The 21,044-nt window shown below is 45.0% G+C and overlaps 1 protein-coding gene across 1 annotated transcript in view; it reads right to left on the bottom strand.

Annotated features, from left to right (window-relative positions):
• LRRCC1 (leucine rich repeat and coiled-coil centrosomal protein 1) overlaps positions 1 to 21,044 on the bottom strand; it is an 87,222-nt gene that overhangs the window by 56,206 nt on the left and 9,972 nt on the right. Inside the window, exons 2-3 of the mRNA XM_068237576.1 lie at positions 18,464 to 18,547; positions 17,063 to 17,268 (exon numbers count right to left, since the gene is read on the bottom strand). Coding sequence (XP_068093677.1) covers positions 17,063 to 17,268; positions 18,464 to 18,547 — 290 coding nt within the window. The remainder of the gene's footprint in view (positions 1 to 17,062; positions 17,269 to 18,463; positions 18,548 to 21,044) is intronic.

Below are 21,044 nucleotides of genomic sequence, written 5' to 3'. Positions count from 1 at the left end.
CATTACCAATCCCCATTGTGGGGGGGATTCCCAGAAAGTATGACACTGTTAATTATGGTTCCTGTTCCTTTAAAAAATTTGAAGAACTTAGCTCTGAAACAGAAAATGAGTTTTTCTCTGAATGTGCCAGGTTCCTGACCAATCCTGATCTCCAAGCGACTCCTGTTTCAACCTGGGCACTCCAACTAAGTTATATTTTGTTTAAAGGGGAATTATTCCAGTGGGCATTTGATGTTCTCAATCATTCCGATTTGAAAGATAGACCGCTGGAATTTCTAGCGTTTGTGATCCATAACTGGTTGCGCATAGATCCATTGCCTTTTCCTCTTAATGAACTCCTGGCAGCAGGCCAATCAGCTGCTCCTTCAATTGCTTGCAAGAATGAGCAGCAAGCAGAAAGTGTTACTGATAATTTTCCTGCAGCTTTGAATAAATCACCAGCAAGGTCAAAGGCAAAACGCAAACGTTCTAAGAAACGTGTCCAATCTGCAGAATCGTTATCCTTAGCGACTGAGACCTATAATGAGATTCTGCCATTAACAGATAATGAAATGCAATTGTCTTTCAGGGGAGTTAAATGGACTTATGAAACTACTAATGAACTTTCCTCCCTGGCTAGGGAAAATAAAGATTTTTGTTTAAAAGAATTATCTGAGTATGATTATGATGAGATATTACAGAGTATTGAACAAATCAACTTATTTGTGAACCAAGGGAAGTTTGCATACACTACAGTTGAACACTTGCTACAGGTATTGGAGATTCTTAGGAATAGGGAATCTGCCAACCACCTGCTAATTAACCCTATACATGTGCCTGCCACAATCATATCTGCAGACTGTGATCAGCCTAAATGTTTCGCTTTTAAGTATGCATGGGATCCTCCATTCGAGAGGGGAGAGATGGAAGCCCTGGTCTGTGAATGGAAGAATGATTCAAGTTCATTTTGTCAATTTTACAGTGCAAAAAGTGAAATGGTATTGAACGCATGCATTAAGTCAGCCTATAACCTAATAGAGGCTGGTGTGTGTAGGTATGACTGTGTGGCTCCTTTGATTGATGTGTGGGAACTGATTTTGGATGATTTTTATGTGACTCCGAATTCGCAAATTTGGCGTTCTGACCCGCCTGCTTCAGCACCTTTGGCTGATTCAGCAGGTGATTCGGAGCTCTTTTTGTGTGAAATTGAAGTTCCTGCAATTCCACCCTGTACCATGGATAACTCAGTGTTACTTCCCAGTAAAACAGAAGCCACTGATACATTCTTAACCTTGCCCTGCGCAAATTTCTCAGCAGAGAATCCAGAGGTCCTGCTGACTTCCGAGTCCAGCCTAGCCAGTACTCATGACTCTTTGTTTAGTGAAACAGACACCAGAAAAATCTTGCCTGTCTCTGCAAACACTTCTGCAGAAATTACCTGTGTTAATAAAGTTCAACTCCTGTCTGATCCAGCAGATGCCAATAGATGCACTACATCAGTTTCCGAGTCCCAGCAATCCTGTCTAGTAAACTCAGAACCCCAGCATCTGAATTTTCCAATTTTACAAATGAATGGTGATTCAGATGCGCAAACATTGTGTCTTGATCTTCCTGTTTCTACACCTCGCTCTAGTTTCGTGAATAGCTCAGAGCATCTGCTATGTGAACCTGAAATCGCAGAATTATTACCTTGTTCAGAAAATTTTCCAATAAATTTGCCCTGTACCATGAATTGTGCAGTAGATCTCTCCAATGAAACTCAGGTCACAGAATCATTATGCTGTCCAGCAGGTGCTTCCATGGTTTTGCCCTGCAATATGGACTGTTCAGTGATCCTGTCCAGTGAAGCTGTGGTCGCAGAGTCTTATGCTTCACCCAGTACTTTGGATACTTTAAACCCTCTAGCAGAGGAGGCTGAAGCACTGCTTACCTCAGTTGGTGTTGCAGTAATATTCACTTGTCTAGCAGCTGTTTTGGAATTACAGTCTGCTCTAATAAAACTTGATGAATTTCTGCCCAGCAAAGCAGAAGCCATTGAAATATTGTCCTCGTCAGCAAGTGTGTCAGATACCTTGCCCTGTACACAGTCTGATTTAACCAATGTTGAGTCCCTCTCCAGTGTTGTAACAGCCGAGGAACTCCAGCCCTGTCCTCTGAATGTTTCAGAAGTCTTGCCCTGTAACATGGATAATTCTGATTCTCTGGTCAAAATAATAGAAATCTCAGAATTTCAGTCCGGTCTGATGAGTGTTCCTGAAACCCAACCCTGTATCCTGAAAGATTCTGGTTCTCTGGCCGCTGTGGCAGAGGTTCCAGAGTCCCCTTCCTGTCCAGGGAATTCCTCAGTTTTGCCTAGTCCAGTGGGGGCTGCTGCAATACTGACTTGTTCTGCAGCGCCTCATGAGCTCCAATCCAGTGTATTAAATGAGTCTCTGTCCAGTCCAGAGGTAGTTGTGGAGTCCCTATCTGGTTCAGTGCATACATCAGAAGATTTGTCCTGTTTTGTTGGTGCCCCTGAATCTGATTTGTTACTGACTTTGCTGGAATCAGCGACATCTAAGTCTGATCCAGCATTCTCATGTAAAAGTCCAGTGGTTGCGAAGTTTAGTCATGATGATTTTTTTTTGGCCAGTCCTGGTTTTGGTCCTGTCTTGGCTGACCCTGAGGCTCACAGTTCCTTGACATGCCCAGAGGTTTCTCTTGTGCCGGTGTGCCCAGATGTTCTTTGTGTGCCAGAATGCCCAAGTGTGTCTAAGGTGTTAGCGTGCTCTGATGCTTCCTTAGTGGGAACACGTTCTGATGTTGCCAGTCTGCCTGCATGCCCAGAGATGGTTCTGGTCCCTGAAAGCCCTGATATTGAGGTTTGTCCTTGTGGCCCTGACTCGGGAATTGCCCTAGGTTCCATAGGGGTTCTTGATAGTTCTCCATGTGAGCCTAAGGGGCGTTCTGACCTATGGGGATCTCTTTGGAGCTTCAAGGTGTTCTGGGAGGTCTCTGAGAAAACCTGTCCTGGTACCTTGGACTGGTTCAACAGTGGGTTTTGTGTTGGTAAAGACAGTACCGGTGGGCATTGCAAAGGCTTTGGCGTTTCTGAACGGTTCCTGGAAGGCGGTGGGTATCGCTCAGGGAGTTTCGGAGGGCTTTCTTCTGGAAATCATGGTTCTGATGGGTGTCACACTGGGGCTTGTAGTACTGATGGGCATGGTTCTGTAGGTTCTGGTTCTGATGGGTCCAGTCTTGTGGGGACTGATTCTGGAATTCGGTCTTGCCGGGCTGTCCCGGTCATCATGAATTATCAGTCAGACTGTTTTGTTGGAAATTTCAGTTTTGAAAAGCGTCTGGAATCCACTTTTAAAGGCGGGGGTACTGTAATGATCGCTGCTGCAGCAGCTATTGCTGGAAGTAGTGCTGCAGCTCAGGCAGTTCTGATTTATTTCCATGCAAGTTGCATAGCTTTGTCTGTCTTTCCCTGCTGTCAGCTTGTGACTGATTATCATTCACCTGTGTGGGAATCTGCATGTCTGCTCCCATTGGATGACCTCAGTATAAAGATCTGCTTCCTGCAGGGTTTCCTTGGGTTTTCATAGCCTCAGCTTAAGCCTGCCTTGCTGTCGCTTTAGCCCCCGATCGTGTTTATTGTTATAAAGATACTTTGCTGGTCTTTGCATCATATATTGGTTCATTGCCAATATATATGCATACCAGCACGTTTATTATTTTCCTTGTATTTGTGTTACGTTAATACATCAGTGTCGCTGATCTATACGTACACGAACTGTTTATATCCTGTGTGCAGTTAGTCAGCTTTCCAGCACGTTTTGGTAGGTTGCGCGTACCGTGACCACCCGTGCTGAGGTAGTTACCCTGCTCCTGGTTCTGTTTGTGGATTGCGTTCATCTCTGCGAAGAGATAACGAATCCTTCTGAATCCTGTTCTGTTACTGTTTGTGGATTGCGTTCATCTCTGCGAAGAGATAACGAATCCTTCTGAATCCTGTTCTGTTACCGTTTGTGGATTGCGTTCATCTCTGCGAAGAGATAGCGAATCCTTCTGAGTCCTGTTCCCTGTGTTACTCCATTCCTAGTCAGCGTTCCTGCTTATGTCATATATCGGTTCATTGCCGATATATACATATGTTAGTCAGACGTTACAAATAGTTTCATTGATAGCTGTAATTGTAATACGCTAGGAAAACATACTTATTGTATATTTATCTGTGTTATGTTCATCTATCTTAATCCTGCTATTTTCTGACTGTCCTGTCCTGTCTTTGTGAGGCACGCCATCGCCGCAACGCATTGGCTGCCTCATTCCAGTCTGTCTGGTTTTGGACGCTTGCTGTCGCTAAGTAGCCGCTAGCTAGCAAGCGTTCATTCTGTCTACCTGTCCTGATCTCCTCAGTTCTGATTTGTGCGCTCAGCGCTACTTTGCGCTGAGACGTTATATCGAAAGCATTGTTTGTGGCTGTCAGATCTGCACCAGCTCTGTGCGCCACAATCTCCTATTGGAGTCAGTCCTCCCCTCCACTATACTAGGGATAGCCTGTTTCCTGGTGCTAGTGTGTGTACCTCCTCCACGCCAGCTCATGCGTTGCATGCTGACTGTGGAGAATACACCACCAAGCCTTACAGTCATGGAATTTTTCCTCGGTATTTGGGGGTTTAATTACCTCTTTCTGCAGCGGGAATGCGGCGTTTTAACTAGGTTGATACTGCTTCACATAAATGTCTAGGCTTCAGACTCTCTTTAAACAAAGTAAAAAATAATAATATTAAACATTATAAGACTGCTCTGATGTCATTTCAATGCATACAGATGAAACTCGAAAATTAGAATATGTTGCCAAAGTCCATTTATTTCAGTAATTCAACTAGAAAGGTGAAACTGATACATGAAATAGACCCATTACATGCAAAGCGAGATATTTCAAGCCTTTATTTGTTAGAATTTGTATGATTATGGATTACAGCTAATAAAACCCCCCAAATCTCAGACCAGTAGAATATAGTGAAAAGGTTCAGTATTCTAGGCTCAAAGTGTCAGACTCTAATCGGCTAATTAATCCAAAACACCTGCAAAGGGTTCCTATTTCATATGTAAGTGTCACCTTTTAAAGGAAACCTGTAAGTAAAAAAAAAAAAAAAAAAAAAAAAGTTAACTTACCTGGGGCTCCTACCGGCCCCCTGCAGACGTCCGGTGCCCGGACAAATCAATCCTCCGTTCCCCCGCCGCAGCTCAGTTTCGGTATCGCTGACTTGCAAGTCGATGGCCACTGCGCCTGCACGGCCCTGGCCGCACGCATTCACGTTCCTGTAGCCGGGCACATCCTGCGCAGGTGCAGTACGAGTAAACCTCATACTGCGCCTGCGCAGGACACTCTTTGTGCCAGGAGCGAGAAGGAGGTCGCATGCAGCCAGGGCCATGCAGACGCAGTGGCCGGAGACAGGCTCAGACGCCATAAACGAAACTAAGCTGTGGCGGGGGACCAGAGGATTGTTTTGTTATAGCACAGGACGTCTGCAGGGGGCCGGTAGAAGCCCCAGGTAAGTTAAAGAGTAACCGTGATCAAGGATTGAACTTCATCCCAGTCAGTAGCTGATACCCCCTCTCCCATGAGAAATCTATTCCTTTTCACAAACGGATCATCAGGGGTCTCTGTATGGCTGATATAGTGGTGAAACCCCTTCCACAGTGTGATGTCAGCACCTCACAGCTCTGAGGTCCTGACATCACACTGTATGAGCCTTGTTGCATTGTGGGAAATAACAGCCGTTTCCAACTGCCAAAAAAAAAAAAAAAAAGCAAGCAGCATCTCCTTCCAGTGACATCACCTGCCAAAAATGTCACCATGTGATAAAGGTCAGAATGTAAATCAGGGAGATTAAAGATTTTACAATGAGCAAACTGACTAAATCATTTATACAAAGTTATTGTAAAGATTAAGCACTTTTTTATTGCATTATTTTTAAAGTTCCTCTTTAAACTCTTTTTTAAAAAAAGTACTTACAGGTTTCCTTTAAACTGAATTACTGAAATAAATGGACTTTTGCATGATATTTTTTCGAATTTGGCCTGTATTTACACCTCACTGAAGCTAATTGATATCAATGTCAGCTGTAGGACAAATGATCAAATTGACTCCTAATTAAGTAATTAGTGAGCAAATAAACAGACAACCCAATTGGGAAAGACCAGAGATCTTATAAAGAAGATTGGCAACATCAAAGGGAACCTTACATGCAAAAAAATGGGAATAGCGAGAGACAAAAATGGAAGAGATTTGACAGTAGCAGAAGATGTCAAGAAAAAGTGGCAAGAATATACAGAACATAGAATAAAGCACTCGTTGTTGGCTCTTGACAAATTGGAAGGGGGCCTGGGATACCCACTACTATACAAATACCATCAGGCAGCTATACTTAGTAGACTGTTTGAATGGTGTACACTAGACTCTACAAAAAGGTGGGTCCAGGTAGAACAAGCGTTTTCTACATACCCAATCTACAATTTGCCCTGGCTTAGACCTTTGGCATGTAACGAAGTATTACAAGCAAATCCTCTGATTGTAGCAACGCTTTGAACCTTACGCCTTTATACTGCTAAAAACAAGTTCACAACTATCCCTGGGCCTCTAACTCCGATTCTGGGAAATCCAGAGTTTCCACCAGGCACAGACCCATCCTTTCTTAAGCACTTAAAGTCTAGAGACATTAGATTAAAAGATGTTTATAAAAGAGATGGCCCCTTGACTCAAGTAGAGGTAGATACCCTATTGGAAACAGGAAAGACCCCTCTTTGGGCCTACCTGCAGCTGAGAAGTTTTATAGTTTCCACATCCAAAACATGCAATCCTAAGAGAAAACTCACAGATTTCGAGACTATGGTCTTAAATCAGACCTCTCATAGACATACAGTCTCCTGGATGTATAATGCCTTACTTTATTTAAATCTACCTGAGACCCCACTCTATCAGAATAAATGGGATAACCTGTTGGGTAGGAGCTTGTCGGAGGAACAATGGGATCGCATATTGACCAACTCCCATAAAGGCTCTTTGAGCGTAAGTATTCAAGAACTGAACTACAAAATTTTATCTTTTTGGTACAACACTCCTAGTAAACTTCACCGTGCTGGCCTTATAGAAAACGATAAGTGCTGGGGATGTGGAGACTCCGGGGGTGACCGCCCCAAGATTCAGCAATATTGGAAGGAGGTACATTTCTGGGCTGAGAAAATCTCCTCCATCTCGATACCACACACACCTGAAACCTACCTTCTCCATGACGTTCCCCTCTCTTTTAAGTCTTACAAGCGAAGTGTTCTTATACACTTGATAAACGCTGCTAAAGCAATCATTCCTTGCTTCTGGAAAACCACAACTCTCCCAACGATCAAGCAATGGTGGGACAAAGTTAACTATATTGCCGAGATGGAGGAGATTGCTCTCACAGCTCAAGACAGGTCTGACCAATATGTTAAAACCTGGGCCCTATGGTACGATTTTAAAGACTCCCCGGAGTATAAAAATGTCTTTCTTCAGCCCTGAAACCTCTCTAGGTTTCTGCCCTTATTTCTAAGAAACTATATGTGATGACACATTTCTCTATGAAAATTAGCCTCAACCAATTCAGGACTACGTTATCTTCAATTTGCTGTTAATACTAAACTGTAAATGTGCACTTCTATACCCTTTGGATAATGTAAACTGCATTTCTTCTGCCTATATCATTGTCCTTTTTCTGGTTATACTGTTTGCTTATTTTCTGTATTGCTTTTTGAGCTCAATAAAAGCCTAAGTGTGAAAAAAAAAGAAAAAAAAAAAAATATACAGAACAGCTATCCAATGCTTTTACTTGGAATACGTACACTGAACAAGAACCAAGCATTTTGATGAGTGAAGTCAAGTGGGCATTGGAAGTTCTTGCTAACAACCAGGCTCCAGGAGGTGATGGAATTACAGTGGAACTTCTGAAAAGCTTGGGTGAGGATGCTGTTGGAACTACTGTTGGCAATTTGCCAGCAAATATAGAAAACACAAGAGTGGCCGCTGGTTTGGAAAAGGTGAGTTTACATTCCAATCCCAAACAATGGAAATGCCAAAGAGTGCTAAATTATTTGACAATAGCACTTATCTCACATTCTAGCAAGGTAATGCTCAAAATTCTACAAGCCAGACTGCAGCAATGTATGGAGAAACAACTGCCAGATATGCACGCTGGTTTTAGAAGAGGGAAAGGCACAAGGGACCATACTGCCAACATTTCATGGATAATAGAATAAGTGTTAAGGGGCCCGTACACCTAACGATTTTCCCGCCAAAATACGGCAGTTTTGATCACAGTGATCGAAACGGCCGTGAAATCGCCGCGCACACCGCTGACAGAACGATGGATTTCCATCCGAAATCCATCGTTCCCGTCGATCCATCCATGCGGAAGATTTTTCGCGGGTCGGGAGTGCGTCGATAGTGCGTTTGAATGCCCGACGACCGGCGCAATACAGCGGGTATACATTACCTGCTCCGGCTGGCGCAGTCCCCTGGTCCGCTGTCTTCTTCTCCGCTCCGGGCCGTTCCTGCTACACAGAACTTCCTGTCCCGGCAGGAAGTTTAAACAGTAGAGCGCCCTCTACTGTTTAAACTTCCCCTGGACAGGAAGTTCAGTAGCCGGAGCCCGGAGCGAGAAGAAGACAGCAGAGACCAGGGGACTCGCGCCGGCCGGAGCAGGTAATGTATGCAGGGGGGGGGGAGGGGGGGGAGCGGCAGCTCCAGCTCCACAGATTGTGATTGGTTTCAGGCCGAAATCGATTCACAATCTGTTTGCTGTAAAGATGGCCATACGATCCCTCTCTGATCAGATTCGATCAGAGAGGGATCTATCTGTTGGTCGAATCTGATGGCAAATCGACCAGTGTATGGCCACCTTTAGAGAGGTTAAGAACATTATTACCTAAACTGCAGAATAGTAAAGCATCCACAATATGTCACTATTGGCCTCAATTCACTAAGCTTTATCAAAAACTTTTATCAAATGTTTGATAATTTACCTCATGGGTAAAAGCTAATTTTGAATTCACTCTAGTGTTAGATATTTATTGAATGTTATATCGATAAAACATTTAAAGTTAGGATTTATCCATGAGGTAAATTATCAAACGTTTGATAAAGTGTTTGATAAAGCTTAGTGAATTGAGGCCACTGTATAAAATGATGCAATAATCTCTACAGAATTGTGAATTCCTGTATTCATTCTGTGTACCTCTCTGTTCTAAGTAAGCTGTGTTTTGTGTATGAGTTATCTCTGCATGTTCTCAGCAGTAAAGAGTTCAAACTTGTTACACTGGGTGCACAACCTATTCTGCTCCATCAGTAAGTAAGGTAATTCCAGAAGGAGGTCTCTTCCATCACCCCTCGCCCATGGTCTCCTGATCATGTCATATCATGTGATCGGATGTGATCAGGACCCAGAAGACCTGTCAGAAGTTCAGAGCTGCCTGTAGAGGAAGAGAAGAAGCCTTCTGGAACAGGTCACTATAACTGCTCCATGCCACTTGCTTGTTTGGCTGCACTAGGCAGGGAAGCGAGATATGCCAACGGAGGTTTAGGTTGCACAGCAGCTTTCAAACTAAAAATTTAATGTGAAACTGCTCATGGGTTAAGTTTCCCAGAGTCAAAATACATGAACTAATGACCTTTTTCCATCTCTCCTCTGCCCTCAGAAGTTGCATTCTGCCAGGAAAACTTTTATGGCTGTAATTTGCTCATCAGTGATGTTTACTATATACCCGACGAGGTACCGACAAGACAGAAGCTGTAACTTGCATGCCTGAAAATTAACTCTTTCAGGCAGCAAAATATACTAGTAAAACAGCCTGGTTATTATGTTTTGCACTGAACATACATGTTTCTCTCATCATGTCACATGTCACTTTGGGTACACTTTAACCTTTTGGGGACCACCTATATTAGAGCCTACGCCACATCTGTGGCTGTTCTAGCCTGATGCGGCGTAGGATCTACGACGCCCGCTGTTTCCGCTCCCGAGGCGATCGTGCGCACCCGAGAGGGGAGATTAAGCTGTAATATGACAAGCTGACATCTTCCCTCAGTGATCAGAAGCCATCCCGTATGGCTTCTGATCATGTGATTACTATGATCGCCAGCAGATCATAGTGATCACTGTGACAGCTGCGGCAGTAGGGGGGGGGGAGGAAGAAGAGGATCCACTCACCTCCCTGACGTTCCCACGACGATCGGCGCTCCCCTCCACCCTGGCTGGCATCCCCGCTTGCTCTGACATCAGTGCCGCGACCCGGAACTGAGAGTCAGTACGAACGGGGATGCCGGCCGGCCGGAGCGGCGGGGTCTACTGCGGCTCATCACTAGAGCCTGGGAGGTGGAGTAAAGGCTGCTGCATACAGGGGAGAGGGGGGGGGGGGGGGGAGACACCTGACCAAACGAGGACACAATGCCCAGCAAGCCCCAGCAGGGATCCAGCTGCCTGACCTCCCAAAACGCACCCCCCCCCCCGCATGCAATTTCGCCTGGTCCTTAAGGGGGTTAGGCGGCAGGTCCCCAAAGGGTTAAAGAAATAAGGCCAGAGTTTTCACTAGGTTGATAGTACTACTATTGCACATTGCCCCCAATGAGAAGATTGTATTCTTTGGAGAAATCCTTGATGCTTGGAAAAACTGAAAGCAAAGAAGAGGGCAGCAGAGGCTAAGATAGATAGACAGCATATGTGAAGCTATGAGCATGCCTATGCAATAGCTGAAAGAAGCAGTGATTGACAGACACATCTGGTGTGCAAAAGTTGAAATGGCAACAAAAAGTTGGAATCAACTAAACAAATGAAGCAGTGGAGGAGCAAATAAAAGGAGAGAATGTTATCTGCTTCCCCCCTGGATACATTAGGAGCTTTTCCTACCTTGTTTATACAATTTAATGCACTTAAAAAAAATCTGATAATGCTGGTGGGCAAAAACAAGCTTATCAATTAGAAGCTAAATTATGTAAAAAGTATGAGCTTTAACCCTTCCAGTCTTTGAAAATAATCAGATGGTTTTAGCTGTTCATTTTATGTAATGTTTAATGCTTTAGGCCATAGATGATATTGGAGTATAACCCAATTTTAACAGTCTATATTCACAAATGAGGCATTACCAAAAATGTAGCTCATTACTGTAAAATGTTAATTTCTATACATTGATGTAGAAGCTATAAACTATAAATGTGACTGCACAGGAAGTTAACAGCCCACAGCTAATTAACCTCCTGGGGGATACAATTATATCGCCCAGGAGGTGGCGCAGCACTATTTTTAAAATTTTTTTATTTTTTAAATCATGTAGCGAGCCCAGGGCTCGATACATGATAGCCGCTGTGCATCGGCATCCCCCCACCCCCTCCGATCGCCTCCGGCATACAAAGCAAACAGGAAATCCCGTTCAGAACGGGATTTCCTGTTTGGCTTCCCCCGTCGCCATGGCGACGATCGGGATGACGTCATCGACGTCAACGACGTCAGAGGGAGTCTCGATCCACCCCTCAGCGCTGCCTGGCACTGATTGGCCAGGCTGCGCAGGGGGTCTTGGGGGGGGGGGGGGGAGCGGCACGGCACGGCGAGTAGCGGCGAATCAGCGCGGAGCGGCGGCGATCGGTATATACACGCAGCTAGCAAAGTGCTAGCTGCGTGCAACAAAAAAAAAATTATGCAAATCGGCCCACCAGGGCCTGAGAAAACCTCTGTGGCGGCTTACCCCGAGCTCAGCTCGGGATTATCCCCCAGAGGGTTAAAACATAATTTTTATTGGCTACTGCTAAAATTGAAATTCTTATCTAAACATGAGTGTATATGGCTGGATAGTATACAAATGTTGGCCATATTATGTATGTCTGTATAGGCCACATACTATTGATGTGAACATCACACAAGTGTAATCCCAGGAATGCATATAAGCTGTTGGTATATATTTATTATGCACATTACTATAAAGTGTATAGTGATGACCTTGAGGAATATGCACGATTTATACCTCTCTACCTGCGAAACCGCTGTTAAATAAAATAAATGGAATGATGTGTGATGTCATGGCATCAACACACATCCAAAATATGAGAGCTAATATGAGAAGTAACAAATAGCCGCAAGGTATGTCCCAAGGATATTGAAACAAATGAATAAAGGATGCAACAGCCTAAACACACATAATACAGTACTATTACAGCAAGAATACGGTGGAATAAAGTATAAAGTTCATGGCCATGGCAACATTTCATGTGTAATAGGCTATATTAAGGCCCCTTTTTCACTTGCCTTCCAAGTGTGCATTGCGTCTGCCTGTTTTACCGCAGGGAAACGCAATGACAATGCAAGGCGATGAGGCCTAGCACACTTACCGTGACAAGTTGCTCCAGAAGTGTCCGATCAGCTGCCGCAAAGTCAACAGCGCTTTACAATTGGACTTCTGCGATGACGCAGTAGCGGTGGAGGTAGTGAAAGTTAATGGGTGACACAGAAATTTTAAATATACTGTATTTGGAAGCAGTACGGCACACATGCACGGAACGATAGGAATAGGATGGGATAACACGGGAATCCCAGTGGCGCAATTCCTGTCCAGCAGAGAGTACATCACTGGACAAGGGCTGTGATGGGAGTGCTGGGGGGCGGGGCTATGCAAATGACCGTGTCGGCGCACTCTGATGCAGGGTCATATGAATGATGTTTTGTGCGTTGCAATGCAATGGGGGCGCACTGAAAACGAACTGGCAAGGTGTAAACCCGGCCTAAAGGAGCACTATCCCCCCCCAAAAAAAAAAAAAATGAAAATGCATGTGTAGAGTAAAATGCACTACAAATTAGCTCTATTTTCAACAGCACTTACTGACTGGCAGTTGCTCAGTTCAACTGCCAAAATAGCGTTCATGAGAGTAGGAAAGCCTTCCAGCATCCTTTCCAGGGGGTGCTTTAGTGAGCATTAAAGGAAATACTGAAAACCCCCAATGAGGAGATGGACTAGTCGAAAACTTGTCAGTTCAGTCAGATTTTTACTGCCTACTGTAGTCAACAGCAACATAGGAGAAAAGTAATCTGTGGTGCATTATATGTTGTGGGCTTTCCCTGTTCTCCTCCAGAAAACAGTCAACAAGACCTTGACAGTCGGCGGAAAAGCAAAACTCGAGCGGGTCCATGCTACTACACAGGAGTAGAGCACCCTCAAGCTTTGGGGGTCTCAGCGCTGCAATGGCCTGGCAGAGAACGGGGGAAGCCTCTGGAGGATTCAGAGGCTTTCTTCTCCAGAAGTAAGTATCCAATTTTTTTTTTTTAAACCTCACATCAGTACGTGTAGCCCCTTGCACTGCACCCTCTGCATTACGCTTCCTTGCTGCAAGGGCCATGTAAGTTTATGGAGACTAGCACAGTTCACATGTCACTAGCCGGGGGGTGGTCTATGTATATGACCCTGTCACCGCACAGTGGCCAGGACAGCCCTAGGCTGCCCATGAGGCGGGTTCCTCAGGAGGCAGAAGTGGGAGGGGTGGTGCCCACCTGGCTGTGGGTGGGCGCCGAGCTGGAGGGGGTAGCAGCCAGGAAGGGAGGCAGCGGGCACAGTACTGGGGAGGGGGGTTTGAACCCCTCTCCTTCACCTAGATATCCCCAGTCGGTGCTCCCCCTCCAGCTATTAGCGCAGTGTACAATTATCAGGCAGCGGGCGGGGAAGCGATGACTCACCTTCACGTTCCAGCGCTGCGTTCCACCGCGCATCACTTCCTGCAATGCCATCCACTGTATTTCCGCAAGTACAGTGGACGGCATTGCAGGAAGTGACGAGCGGTGGAATGCAGAGCTGGAAAGCGGAAGGAGGCGAGTCATCACTTCCCCGCCCGCTGCCTGATAATTGTACACTGCGCTAATAGCTGGAGGGGGAGCGCCGACCGGGGATATCCAGGTGAGAATGAGGGGGGGTCCAACCCCCCCTCCCCACCGCTGTGCCCCCCCTTCCTGTCTGCTACCCCCTACAGGCTACCTATACTGGGGGCAATTATACTACCTAAGGGGGGGGGGAGGCATCTTCACAAGTTTGCTTCGGGCAGCGAAAAGTTTAGAACCGACCCTGGATCATATGAAAGCGGATTTCTGCGGAGCGATGCTTGTACCACATTGCACTGCTATTGTTAAGAGTGCAACTGGCCTAATAGATTTTGGGCCATACGCAATTAACTTTTCTCTTGAGTTTTCTCCTAGGAGATAATTTTTCATCTTCAATTTAGATTAAGTTTTCAGGATTTTGCAATGGAAAAAGTACTAAAAAGTAGGTGAAATAATTATCAAAGTTATTTTGAGAATTGTTTTGCTTGCTGATTGTTTAAAAGGCATTTAATTGCAAATTTTGAAAATACCACCTAGGAAAAAAATCAGGAGAAAAAGTCAATTGCATACGGGCCTTTATGTTCTTATTGTATCTAAAATCTTATACAGTATGTTATTAAAAATGTTTACAATGCGAAGAATCCACAGCACTAGATCAGTAATGTATAGCTCTTTTATTGTTTAAAATAATAAAGAGATAGCCATAGCAGGGACAGACGCTGTTTCGGACAAGGTCCTTCCTCAAGCTGTGTCAGGCTTACTCTCAGAGAGTAATGGTAACCATACACTGGTCGATTTGCCAACAGATTCGACCAACAGATAGATCCCTCTCTGATCGAATCTGATCAGAGAGGGATCGTATGGCTACCTTTACTGCAAACAGATTGTGAACCGATTTCAACCTGAAACCGTTCACAATCTGTTGTGGTGGTGCTGCCGCCGCCGCTCCCCCCCCCCCATACATTACCTGCTCCGCCGGCGCGACTGCCCCCGGTCACCGCTGCTCCGTCTCCACTCTGGTCTCCAGGTCCGGCATGCTTTACTTCTTCCTGCCTGGCAGGAAGTTTAAACAGTAGAGCGCCCTCTACTGTTTAAACTTCCTGCCGGGCAGAAGGAAGTGAAGCATGCCGGACCCGGAGACCAGACCAGAGCGGTGACCGGGGGCAGTCGCGCCGGCGGAGCAGGTAATGTATGCGGGCTCTATTGCGTTGTCGGGCACTCGAACGCCGCTAGCGACGCGCTCCCTACCCGCGGGCGATCGATGGTAATTTTCCGCATGGAGCGATCGGACGAAATGGATCGAAATTCGGCGTGTAGCGGGAACGATGTGACAGCAGATTCGATCCCAGTGATCGAATCTGCTGTCGATCTGGCGGGAATCGGCCTAGTGTGTGGACAGCTTTAGAATGACACAGCTTGAGGAAGGACCTTGTCAGAAACAGCATCTCTTTATTATTTTAAACAATAAAAGAGCTATACATCACTGATGTGGTGCTGTGGACTCTTTGCATTGGATTTCATTTGACTCATTTGCAGGGCTGTGGAGTCGGAGTCGGAGTCGTGGAGTCGGAGTCGTGGAGTCGGGCAATTTTGGGTGCCTGGAGTCGGAGTCGGAGTCGGGAAAAAATGCACCGACTCCGACTCCTAATGAATTTGTAACTGTAATTAAAATAGAAAATATGATAAAATGTTCTATTTCTCAGATAATAGTCATTAAAAATAATGTATATATACAGTTTTAGCTGTGCTTAGTCCACAAAAATGAAATAAACCAATCAAAATTACTTACTTGTGCTGCTTCAATAAAGCAGTCCCATATTTTTAAGGTCCGATATACAGATCTGATTGTGACTGTATATATGATGTGTACACAGGAATCTCTTATATATACTAAATAACATCTATGCTGTAAGAATAAAGCCTGATGTGTAGCTGTGTCACTAGAGATGGTCACTGAGATGGAAATAATTCTGCATTGATGCTGGTTTATGCAAATGTATGCACTCCCTTTGCTGATGAAATCAAATAATTTGATATGTTGTTAAAATTTGGTTTGGTGACTACAAATTAAAGGGTACCTGATACGGATGAAAAGTAAAGTTTTATACATACCTGGGGCTTCCTCCAGCCCCCTTCAGGCTAATCAGTGCCTCGCTGTCCTCCACCACCTGGATCTTCTGCTATGAGTCCTGGTAATTCAGCCAGTCAGCGCTGTCCGGCCGCATGCCGCTCCCACAGCAAGGGACATTCTGCACCTGCGCAATAGTGCTGCACAGGTGTAGTATGCTCCTGGCGGCGGAGTGTGTGCATGCGCACTACGCCCGACTGGCTCAAGTACCTGGACTCCTAGCAGAAGATCCAGGTGGTGGAGGAGGACAACGAGGGACTGATTATCCTGAAGGCGGCTGGAGGAAGCCCCAGGTATGTATAAAAATTTAATTTCATCTGTCTCAGGTTTACTTTGTTACACAGTAGTATTATACTCTACATATGCACTCCCCACAGAGCTGCAGGGAATCCACTGAGAATGCTGTGCACATTGAACACAGAGGTGTTGTCTGTCACCCATAAACCTTGTTCAGATTGTGCACGAAGAATGTGTAATAGAGGAAGTATCTCCTCATTCCCCTGCAGAGTACCTGCACATCATTCTTACATGTACCCACACTTACATTGCCTAGGGCCTGATAGATGTTCTTTGTTCCGGTTTGTACCTTTTTACAAGTACTCTTACCAAGGACTAGTTTTAGTCTAAAGGGAATAAATATAGTAGTCTACATACCCTTCTCACTTCAGTTGTCTTGTAAAATTCCTAAGCGTTGGCAGTTAAGAGACGTATTTCATGTTACATACTTTTAATCAACAAAATTGTAATATGCAAATTAGAGGAGTCGGAGTCGAGGAGTCGGAGTCGGTGGAATCCTAAACTGAGGAGTCGGAGTCAGTGGATTTTTGGACCGACTCCACAGCCCTGCTCATTTGGGCTATTGAGTCTTTCCACTTAAGCACACGTCTGTCCTCATTGGGTGCTTGTCTACCTGGTATCTACATTAAAAAAGGTTTACAACTTTGTGCTTTGCTTTAGTCTCTGCTGTCCACAGTCTCCTCTCCTGGCTTCCATTGCTGCTGCTACAATCTGGGGATGAAGGTTATGCCCAAGATACAAATTAGAACATTTCATTCATAGACACCACAACAATCAAACCACAAACCTGCTATTCTCACAAGTTTATTGCAGGACAGGTTCAGGCTTTTCAGGTTTATGAGGGAATCAAGCCCTTCGATTTTGGCGATGAGGTTGGACGAGAGATCCAAATGCTGTAAATTGTGCAGGTGAGCAAGTTCCTCGATCTTACAGATCTGATTGCTGTGCAAGTTCACTGAACGAAGGATTGAATTCAAGGTAAGGTCCAACAAACTGGAGGGAGAAAAAAAAAAAAAAGTATTAAAGTGGCATTGTCAGCCACAAAATCAAATTCCATTTACCCATTGCTCTGTGTTTAATATGCAGTCTACATGCCATCTGCATTGCAAGAATTCCAATATAATCGTAAATGTTTCTGCTGTAATGAATCTTATCACAGTCAGCCTGGCTCTTATCTCAGTCATTCTGGTACATTGCCGGGGAGAAGGAAACTTTTTATCTCCCCTCCAACATTCCTGCTTCTCAGTGATTTGCTGAGAGCAGTTCCATGTGATATAAGACTGAGAAAAGAAATACAGCTTACTACTTTACAGAAGCTATTGAAATCTGATCTATGCTGTTCTCACATATGTTTACAAAGCAAGCTAGATATGACTGTGCAGTTTCTAGGAGATAAAAAAAAGAAAGGGGGGAAATGACATCAGGATTGGCTTCAGTCATAGGCAATAAAGATGGAAAATGCCTGAAAACGTTTTCTCTTTATTTACTATATAAGATTCTCTGAAATGAAAGCATGGAAAGTACAATACATATGTTATGTAATCCAAAGTATTTATCTTACTTATATGTGTTTTTTTCACCCTGGGATAGTATGGCTGCATTGGGCCCGGGGCACCAGGTGACTGACAGGGAGGGGGGTGTCACAAAGGCCTCCCACAGAGGCCATGAGCAGGAGGGGGAAGCAACGAAAGAAGGAGGGGCAGCAGGGACAGCGGCCGGGAGGGGGGCCAGACTCCCACCTCACCTGTGTCCCTCCTTCCGCACTCTCCCCCTCCAGATATGCATCAGGCAGGTAATAACTATACTTGCTATACTGGGGCGAATATACTACCTATACTGGGGGCAACTATACTACCTATACTGGGGGCAACTATACTAACTACCTATACTGGGGCAACTTTATTACATATACTGGGGGCACCTCTGGCTGGCATTACCCGCCGTGGCGCTCTTAGTATGCCGCACTCGTTCCTTTCCTTTTTTGGGGGGAGGGGGGGGGGTTGCCTTTTAATACCCAGCACCGAATGTCAAATGCCCTAGGTACACCACAGTACGGCTGTCCCTGCTGCTTTAAGATTCAGGACTCACATACTCTTGTTTATAGCAAACCAGTTGCACTGCATCTGAATTCTGGCTGAGCATATGATGAAGAAATATCCAGGTTACCGCTATGTGAAGGTGAGCTTACCTTGTGACTTGCTTATCCATTAGACTCAGCTCCTGGCTTCCAGGATCCCCCTCTGCCATTTCTCTTTTAAACGATGAGCAGCCCCTAAACATGAGTTAGTAGAATCAGCACACATTCCCAGAAACAGCAGATTTTCCTAGCTATGAAGCATTCTGCAGGCCGTTATTTATCACTGAGCATGCTGTGTTTTACAGTATTTTATGTGCAAGAGATCATGACGTGCTGACAATAGATGTGTGTCCAATCAGGACACCCCCAGCCGCTCTGACTCTAAGTCCCATCTTATCCTGATGGCCATAATGAACTCGTATCGCAGTTTCCGAACAGCTGGAAGGGGGCCTGACAGAGATCTTCAATTTGCACCAAACATGTAATAAGATAAAGGAAGGCAAACCGTTGCTCCAGAAGCTGCAGAATAATAAGTCCTAGCAATATAGCATGCAGCGGGCGAACCACAGGCGCTTTCGGCGTATAACCTGTCAATGATAAACATGCATTACACAGGCTTTAAAATAGATTGGAACCTTTACAAATCCCAGCCTGCTTGTAAGACACTGGAGAGATATAAGTGCTTCAAGCTTATAGTAAAAGCACAAGGATAATGACACACTAACACTGATTTAGGAAAACTGGCAACACTGCCCATGGCAGCCAGATTACACTGAAAACTTAATCTGTCCGAGGTTTGGGTATTGTGGTTTTTTGTTGTTGTAGTAAACTGCTCTACTCTTGCTTGTTTGCACACATCAGCCACATAATGTAGCTGTTGTTCCAGTTTTAGACCAACAGGGGGCATTCTTCAGGGCTGTCTATATTGCCCTGTTCACCCTACAGGTGATGCATAGCCAATGAATGATATGACCCGATCGACATACAATGGGCTTCCTATTTTACATGTGATTAATTTACACAAATTTAATATAAAATGATCTGCAAGATTAACCATTTTCTGTGATTTACACTATGGCCCATATCCTATTAATTGTTTCCAGATTTTTTCAACGTAGTAAGTGCAGAGATGCAGGTAGAAGGATGTGCCTCGGCAACTCGATCACTACTCAAGGCATAGACATTGAAAAGAGAAGGCCGGCAGCATCCAATCGCTCTTTTATAGAGATTCTGTATAAAAAAAAAAAAAATAGTCCAGCAGCAAGCACTGGGGCTGTCAACAGACCCTAAAACCCGCCCTTCCTAAATAGTACTATAGTGCCTAAAATATAAAACTTTTATTAGTCAATTTAAAACAATATAACGGGCCGTACACATCGCCACCACCAAAACAAGTGAGGGAATGGCTATCAAATGGACATATTCAAAAGGACTGTAACACACCTAGCCACAAAATAGCGCACTCTAGCGTTGTCGTATATATTTTAATGAGGATGCCGGTCGTCACAGGTGGTCATCCAAATATCAATAAACATATGATATACACACAGTCCTATTGAAAAAAATATACAGAGAAGATCCCTGACCCACTCAGGATGCACAATTCCAAGAGCATTGCATGTGCAGCCAAACATTAGTAAAGGGGCCTCAGTCTCTATACATAGATAGTCACCCCAACAATTTATTGTTGGGGTGACTATGTATAGAGACTAAGGCACCTTTACTAGTTTACTAATGTGCTGTGCACAAGCGCAGCTGCGCAAGCACAGCCTGCTTGCGCAGCTGAGCTTGTGCTCAGCAGGGAATGCAGATGCGAACTTCAAGAGAGTCCAGGGCAGTGGTAGTGAACTCGAGGAGGACACAGGAAGTTTTTAGGGGATACAGAAGCTTCTCTCTTCAGGTTCCTTGCACACCTGCACACTGTATGGCACCATGTTATTCTTCCCCCCGCAAGGGCCATGAAGACTTGCACACTTCAAGCAACTTGCACAAGTCAAGTATCCCAATCGCTGCAATGCTGATGAAAAGGCTGCAGTGGGTTACCGCATAATCTGTACCTACCATACAGATTATGCAGTAATGCAAGTCATAGGGAGACGCAGGTAGTGTGCACAACGGGAGCGTGGTGCGGCACGCATGCGCAGAACGATGGGAATCCCAGTGCAATACTATCTGCCCAGAAGGGAGTACATCACTAGCAGAGAGTGGCACTATGCATATGACCGTCGCATAGTGGCACAGTCATATGAAAGGCTGATTTCTGCTATGTGATGCGGTGCTTGCACCACTAATATTAGGTGTGCAATAGGCCTCAAAAGTAAGTATATCGGGTTTTTTTTGCCTAGGGTTCTCGTCAGCAACTGTTGCTTCTTACAGATAGGTTTAGTTATCTGGTCCAGCTCTACTCATAACTGTCTTCACATAGCCTTTGACTGCTAGGCATCTTTTACAAGGCTCGACATAATGCGTTTTTTACTGACGGGTAACTGCACTGCATGTCAGCAGCTGGCACACATGGGGTTACATTGGGCTGCATTCATTTGACATGATCGGGCTAGGCTGTTTCTGGTGGAGCCTGAACGGAGAGCAGCTACTGCGCACGCATCGACAAGTAGAAATTTGGGGCTCCCAGCACTGGATCCCGTCTACTGACCAGGAATGGGGAAGCCTCCTTAGGATCCAAAGACCCCCC

Source organism: Hyperolius riggenbachi, chromosome 5 (assembly GCF_040937935.1).
Source record: "Hyperolius riggenbachi isolate aHypRig1 chromosome 5, aHypRig1.pri, whole genome shotgun sequence".
Taxonomy (NCBI): Eukaryota; Metazoa; Chordata; class Amphibia; order Anura; family Hyperoliidae; genus Hyperolius; species Hyperolius riggenbachi.
Note: the sequence above shows the minus strand (reverse complement) of the source record. Positions and strands in the feature narration are given on the sequence as shown.